Source organism: Plasmopara halstedii (assembly GCF_900000015.1).
Source record: "Plasmopara halstedii genome assembly, contig: Scaffold_614, whole genome shotgun sequence".
Taxonomy (NCBI): Eukaryota; Oomycota; class Peronosporomycetes; order Peronosporales; family Peronosporaceae; genus Plasmopara; species Plasmopara halstedii.
Genome location: NW_020187532.1, coordinates 391,321 through 398,761, shown reverse-complemented (window position 1 = coordinate 398,761; position 7,441 = coordinate 391,321). Strand labels below are relative to the sequence as shown.

Here is a 7,441-nt window from a genome sequence, read left to right as displayed (position 1 = left end):
AGTTGGGATATTTTTTTTATATATGGCAAAAGTTGGGGCATTTTTTTTATTCTCTCATTTAAGAATCTCATATCCAGCTAATTATACCATGTATTACGACAATTGGTTGGGTTCTCAACACTAAGCGATATGCTTTGCATAAGCACCAACTTTACGTCGTTGTTCGTCCAGCATTTGCCTCCATCCTAGACAAACACCTACTGAAATGAATTTGATTAAAAATTGTTTGTTGGTAGTGATGTTGTAAGTTTTGAACCAGTGCTTGTATGTTATAAGGTGAAGCTTGCATCATGACAAAATGTTTTGTAAGCACACGTTTTTCTGCTCCCTGATGATCAAACTTGATAGCTAAGACATTTTGCCCCAAAATGCGTGTGCTGGCCGGCTACAATTTTTCAAAACTCGAATTATGTTTTGAAGGTTTATGGTTGATCTTACTACACCTTACCCTAAAGAGCTAACAGCGGCTTCAAAAAGACACATATACCGGTAGCACCGATGCTATTGACGTCTGTGCCCGGTTGATATGGGTTTGTCGGGTCGAAACCATTTCCATTCCCCAACAAACTCTCCTCTACTTACCCTTCTTTTGCCAAATCTCAACATGGAGACGCGATTGTCTCCGTCCATGCAGGAGCTGCGCAACATCGCACGCGAGCGCGGTCTCAAGTATTACATGCACTTGTCCAAACCTGAGCTCTTCTCGCTGTTGCAACGCAAGGAAGGCGGTGGATCGGCTACAAAGCTCACAGTTGCATCTGAAACTGCTAAAGAGAATACTGTGCGCCGTAATGAATGCGCACTGACTGTTCGAACAGCGGCAACACGCGTTAGTGAACGACTTATTTCTTACAACAAGAAGCGCAAGGCGATAGACAATGCAGACGACAGAAAGAAAGCGAAGGTGGTCATCAATACACTCGATCCCATTATGCTCACGGAGCTTGGTCCACATACAGTGCGTCAAACAAGAGAAAGCGGAGGATTTTGACATGTTGAAAATTACTGACGTTATCCTTTTTATGTATAGTTTGAGTTTACAAGGACAAATGGGTCCGTAGTGATGTACAACGTGGAGTCGCTAGTGCAATACATTCTCGCAACGGGTGACTTTTCGGAGCCGGAAACGCGAATTGCGTTTACAGATGAAGACCTGCATCGAATGGATATTGAGGTATCTTTTGCGCCCTGTGCTCCTCTGGTCAGATGATGAGAGGATTTTAAATCTTCTTGATCTCTTACCAGGCGAGCAAGGCAAAACTTAATCAGAACAGTGTCATGGACGCAAAGAAAAATAAGCATTTGTTTGACCAACGAAAAATTAAGCGTGATGGCATCCTGGGTGAGTGAGCAATAAGCATGTTATTGACCAATTAACAAGCGATACTAAAGTTTCTGCGCACGTATCTGCCGACTGCAGGGTTGGAGCGCTGTGCATCCGAGTATGTAAACAAGATGCTTGATATTATCGAGAGCGACGATTCTGAAGATGGCGAAATGCTCCTCGTCATGAGTGTATTTCCGTCGTTCTCGGACATTTTTGAGCAAATCCGTAAAAGCGACTTGGAGTATGCCAAGCATAGCATGGGTCACTACATTCAGTACGTTAAAGGTCCTAAAAACCGCCCCACTGTGGATAATAGCGGTCTGATGCCAGTCATTTTACGATTTTTGGACGATGTCGCTATGGGCAACCAAGGCGCAAGCTCTTTTGGTTTTTGAACATGGACCGTTTTGTATCTCGCGTTTCCAAAGCTTCAGTTGTCACCCTCATTTGAATCTTGTAGTTTGAGTCAAAACAGTCTTAGGCTCGCAAAAGCAAAACCTTACAAGCACTGTACTGGGAAAACGTACGTGGAAATTCCCATCGTTATGTAATTTCATGACATCTTCATAACTTTTCTTTGCATTAACTTCAACTTTCGATGTACACCACATCATATTTTTGGACATCAACTTCAACTTTAAAACCTCTAACACCTGCATCGCAGCCAGTCAAGAACAGCGGACGTGTAGCGATGGAAGACAAAGCGCATCAGCTTAATGATAGTGCCGCAAGCACTACCAGTAGTCGCCGCCAAAAAATTGCTTGTATCACAGATCCTACAACTACACGAAATCGAAACAATGAAGAATAGTACTTATCGCAGATTGTTTTAGAAATGACATAATGATCTTAGCACATCACCGAAGTCACAACCGTTTCGATAAGTATTCACGATTGGCGTTGATGTGGCGGAATAGAGGTGCCTTTGATTGTCGGGTCACTACTGGACTACTATAAGCCAAGAGGCGACGATCCAACATGTTTGAATAGAATCTGCGTTTATATCAACAACTGCCGAAAGTCATGCTGGAACTGGTTATCAAGTTGAAAGTACAAGAAAACGGGTATGTGGCAAGGTTTGGGTCGGGAGAAGATGAGAAACGTGAAATTTTCCAAGAAAAACGATGTCGACCGTGATTGTGATCTTTTCGTGACTGCATGTTTGAGGTGGTGACGTACGATGCTACAATCGCATGGAGATCGTTGGCAGACGATACAGGGCAAAACTTTGAGACATTATAGTATTCAGCACGACTTATACAGGTCTCGTTTTTAAAGCGAGGCTGAGGTTCGACTTAATGTGATGACGGACAAGAGTTTGAGGGAAACGCAGCTGGCAGCTGGTGTATGGGCAGGTGCTAAATTACAAAAAGGTAATTTATCAGCCAATTTGCATCAATGCTCTTGCCGCGGACAAATCAGCTTAGACGTGTGATGACTAGCAATAATGTACCACTTGATCCTCAGTTGGTTCCTTTCCGCGGGTCTGAATACGCACCGGTGTGCTCGTCGCTCAAGCTACTGTTCTTGTAAGTCTGATCGCAATTGTAATGGTCTGTCTGGAAACCGAGGGAAGTAAGTCGCAATTGTAATGGTCTGTCTGGAAATCGAGGAGAGTAATTCGCAATTAAATGCTCTACGACGGTTCAAGTGGCGGTCGAATGGATCTTTAGTTCAACTCACAGACCAAGCAAGCACATGTATCTGCTTCCTAGCACTTATCAAATTTTTGGTTGACCTGTTACCAATTTGTCTATATTGATTGGTGGAACCGAATATTGACTTGCTCATCCAGAATTGAAAAATTGATTGACCCTCGACTAAGCTGGTTGGGTGCAGTGTGCACGCTTAACAAAGGCGACTAGTTTATTCTAATAGCCTGGATGTCGAAACTTTACCCATCTTGGAGACGTGAATCCATCATTCCGACTTCTTGGTTTGCATTTTATGGTTTGATATGCAAGGAGAAATGAAAGGATGACTTCATTCTTCGTCACATTATCCCAAGGGAATATTTAACTCATGCACAATATTCGTCAGCTAATTCTCAAACGAGTGCAATTTTTCATTTGAGTTTGTTTTAGAGCTATCGCCGTCATTTGTTTTGTTAAACTCTCTTGGGTTCGTGGACTATGAAAATATTTTTTTTGTCTCTTTCTTAAAGAATGTCGATTGCTGCTCAAATACAGTGCCATTGGTATGCTGTTACTCACAAAATATAAATGGCGAGCAGAGAAATGGTGCAGATCCAGCATAAAACGCTGGGCACTTTCATACATTCCGTTTATACTCATTCGACAACAACGGCAGACATTCGTCAATCGTCAAACCCTCTAGCACATAGCGCAGGTAACGATAGTCTTGAGAGGAGCTTCATTCTCAGACGTGGCGCGTCATTGATTCCAAGACGAGAGAGGTTGTTCAAGCTCCGCGAGCTGAAATCACTTAAACTCTCATCTTAATATGGTGCAGCACGCTTCGAAGCGTTTTTTTACGTGTTTTGTATGGACATTCCTTAGAACAGTGGTGTTACGTTTTGATAGAGAAACAGAAAAGGATTTGAGACGGGCGAAAATATGATTGGCGCTATTTAACTTCAATGACAAAACTGCTTAACCTACTTTTGACCAGCTTCAATGCCGCCAGAACTTATTTCGTGTATCTGTACATCGAGCTGCTTGTTGAAATGACTAAAGCCCCTGTTCAGTATACCCCGAACGATAAGCAAAATAACTAGTGCAGAAAGACTTACAACAGCAATGCAAAGTCTCACTCGCATCCAAGTTGCTTTTACTTTATATTTTGAAGAAATCGTGCGAACGCGTTCGACCTGAATAGAATCAACTCCATGAATTCAGTCTCAAACTGCTATTTCTTACCTTTACGTCAAGAGGCTGCAGTAGATTTATATCTGTAAACGCTGTGAGTGAATTGTTAACCCATCCACTTGAACAAGGAGACATGAAGCCAGAAATTCGGTCTGCCACTTGCAGGCTGCCATTGTGATCACACTGCTGAGTCTTCTGATTTGGTTTTATCAAGTTCCAAGGGCGCAGCCAGTAGAGGAACTCATTTTGTGGCTTTGAAAATGATTTTAGTAATATTTTTCTTTGCCACCAAGGCGCACACACTGGAGACGTCAATTGGAGTCGAGACTTTTTACCTCATCTAGCTGATCATTATTAAAGCAGAGCATAGTGAATGAGACAATACTATCGAGCATATTGTATTTCCTTTTCCGGACTCTTCGTGAGTTAATGCTGCTGCAATTATTTTTTTCGGCCTCGGGTGCCTACGTGAGCAAATTTTCCCTTCGCGTTTCTACTCTTCGATGTCCATCTCGCGTCCGGCTAGGCACGGAAGCACTCAGTGTTTCAAAGCAGCTTTACTTGATCGTGGGCTTTGATTTGTCTGTTGTAGATTTCTTCCCAGAAAAAATTATCTCCCGCGAACGAGCTTACCGAGGCTCAAATAGCAGGTCGCGTTTCGTACACATGCATCATCATTAAAATGTTTGCCTACCTGCGCACAGATGGTTGTTGGACATGCAAAATCGTGTTTTTCTGCTTGATTGATGCGTACACGTTCCGCGCCGCAAAGAAATGATTTCATGACGAGAAATACGATGTGGTATTATCTGTGCTTCTCCATTCATTTTTGCAAGAATCGGATTACAATGGAGTAAATGTGCAACGCTGAGATTCGTAATTATGTAAGCGAGCATCACTCATGTCCCGGTAGCGACTCTCTTCCAGATCTTAACTTCTCGCAAGTGACAAAGCTGGCGAGTCGTAAAGACTTTTTCGCCATGCGCAATCGCGAGAAATAGCTCCATTCATTGTAATTTCTTTCCTCAAAGTAACATCGGCGAGTACTGACACCTCATCCCGACGCGACTGAAAAAAGTCACGAGCTCGAATGCGCACGAAACAATTTTAGAGCATCATATTTTTCACAACTACTTCACGTTCTGGTAATTGCCCGGACACAATACGAAAGGCTCTTGTAATTGATTTCAAGAGTCTTGAGAAGATCGAGTCGGCGGTTAGTGGGCTCACAAGTTAAGATCATAGAAGCACAGCAACGATTAGAAGGTCGACACATGAAATCATAAAAGGCATATTTGCGTGGAGAAAACAACCAGTATCAGCTTTCGCTAAGATTCTTGTCGAGCTTTTCGATCGTGAATGCTCTGGCTGTAATATATCACGACATTCCACACATTTTCAATTTTGAGGCCGCGACAAACGATTCAGCATCCCCACTACTGTCAAAAGCGCTTCACTCAAATATCAAGTCGCAATGCAGGACTACTATTGGGAGCTTTGAATGTATCAGAGCAAAGAAAAAAATTATTGTATGTAAGTCATGCTTCGAACTGCGTGCCAACTCCGTCATCGTCGAATGAGTCGTTTACACCGTTGCTGGATTATCATCTCAAGAATTTGAGGATACCTTCGAATTCGACGTCGCTTGCTTCTATCACGTCCTCTAAAGTTAGCGCTCTCACTTATTATAACAATAGAGACAAGGAAATAGTCGAGTCCAAACCCGAGGTCACGCAATTAGTAGCACGATCAACTGTCGATGTTAGATTTTTACTGCCTGGAAATACAGCGTTACTCTATCGCGCTAGGGCCCGTAATGAATGAGTGAAGCGCAAACATCACAAAAAGAACGCCTCCCACGAGCGTGACGGTTCGCTCTGAGATGCGCGTGGCCAAGAACTTGCCGCCCACAACAGCTATGCCCGTGCACATCGAGTGGCCAAAGATTGCGCCAAGCGTCACGCCAAACGCATCCTTGGTGGCCGATAACGTCACCGTCGCAATTTGCGAGCGATCACCCCACTCGGCCAGAAATGTCATAAGAAACGCCTGTGAAAAGACCTTGATCATGCCATCTGTTAAGCTCTCATCCTTAGCGTGGCCTTCCTCTACAATTCTACGTAAAAATGTTAGTCGGTATAACCTTTTTTTATGAGTATGGCTGCATACTCTGCGTCCTCATTTTTCTTGCCCATCAGCTCTTCTTCCACCTCGTTGAGCTCGTCGGAAGGGCCTCTACAGTCAGTATATCACACCAACAGTTATTTACTCTGTTCAATCACTAACTATAACGTCCGTACGCCGAATTCATCTCTCTGGCGTCATACAGCATCTTAACTCCAAAGACAACAAACTGTACCAACAACATCGTTAACGACAGATCCCAACCAAAGTGTTCAAGGCTGTATCAATTTACATACCAATACGCCTCCTAGGTAGTGCGTCAAATTTGGAGGCAGAAACTTGGTGGCCACCACACCCATGGCCACAGATAGCACCGTCATCACGATTAGAGCGCCAATAGCTCCCGCAAATACTACAATACGATCTTGTTTCATACTTAAAATTGCGGCAATGAAGAAGGTCTTATCGCCAATTTCCGTAGCCCAAATGGTCAAAATACCACTCACAAAGCCAGACCAGAATTTCTGAGGCACACCTGTGCGCAGCTTAGGCCGTGCATTAGGAATCCACGCGGCGACCGGCACAGCATTATCAGCCGATAGAGATCCCACAAATGGGTTCAAGACGTTCTTAATTGCACCTGTAAAGGCTACAAACTCTTGCTGGTCAACGACTCCGTTGTGGTCGGCATCAGCGCGTTCGAAGGCGACTGAGCGCACGGCTGAATTGGCCATGGGCGACGGCGAATATGATGTACCATCTTGCGCACCGTGCTGCTGCTCAAGGTCGTCTGGGAGGGCCACGCTAAGGGATAATAGCAGCGAGAGGGTCGCCACAGCTTGAGAGTGACATACCATTGCTACGACGTTGAGTAAGTTTCTGGGCGGAGTAATGTGATTATACGGATCCAAACAATTTTAGAAACCTAGCATTCATCTTTGTTTTATATTCGATCCGTATGAAAAATCTATCAGGTCCATACAATTACAATTCCCGAGTCGAGTGTAAAATTACCGTATCGTGTTACATTATCTAGTGCTTCAAAAAAACGGAGCAATAGCAAGCAGTGTGATAATTTAAGTTGATATTATCGGATCATCTTTAATGCTGAAATTTTGATTGGAGCTAGCGTAACACGAGCCCAAGCAATAGTATTGGATCG

General features: G+C 43.7%; 3 protein-coding genes across 3 annotated transcripts; 2 read left to right on the top strand and 1 right to left on the bottom strand.

Moving 5' to 3' along the window:
* Nucleotides 1–604: 604 nt before the first annotated feature.
* PHALS_12106 (uncharacterized protein) lies at nt 605–2,138 on the top strand (the record flags this gene model as incomplete). Its single annotated transcript, XM_024727585.1, has 7 exons — nt 605–958; nt 1,031–1,174; nt 1,246–1,342; nt 1,421–1,601; nt 1,658–1,736; nt 1,809–1,850; nt 1,992–2,138. 7 exons carry the CDS (start codon nt 605–607, stop codon nt 2,136–2,138), a joined length of 1,044 nt encoding a protein of 347 aa, XP_024578147.1.
* A 2-nt stretch (nt 2,139–2,140) lies between these two features.
* Nucleotides 2,141–5,948, top strand: PHALS_14565 (uncharacterized protein). The gene has a single exon (XM_036407492.1). It carries the CDS (start codon nt 4,585–4,587, stop codon nt 4,834–4,836), a length of 252 nt encoding a protein of 83 aa, XP_036263189.1. The 5' UTR covers nt 2,141–4,584; the 3' UTR covers nt 4,837–5,948.
* Nucleotides 5,947–7,136, bottom strand: PHALS_12105 (uncharacterized protein; the record flags this gene model as incomplete). Its single annotated transcript, XM_024727583.1, has 4 exons — nt 5,947–6,271; nt 6,325–6,390; nt 6,456–6,508; nt 6,576–7,136. The coding sequence occupies 4 exons, from the start codon at nt 7,134–7,136 to the stop codon at nt 5,947–5,949; spliced, it is 1,005 nt and encodes a 334-aa protein (XP_024578145.1).
* Between the last annotated feature and the right edge of the window lie 305 nt (nt 7,137–7,441).

What these genes read in the sequence shown, in the direction of transcription:
- PHALS_14565 (XM_036407492.1), top strand. Translation starts at nt 4,585, where the DNA reads ATGCTGCTGCAATTATTTTTTTCGGCCTCGGGTGCCTACGTGAGCAAA.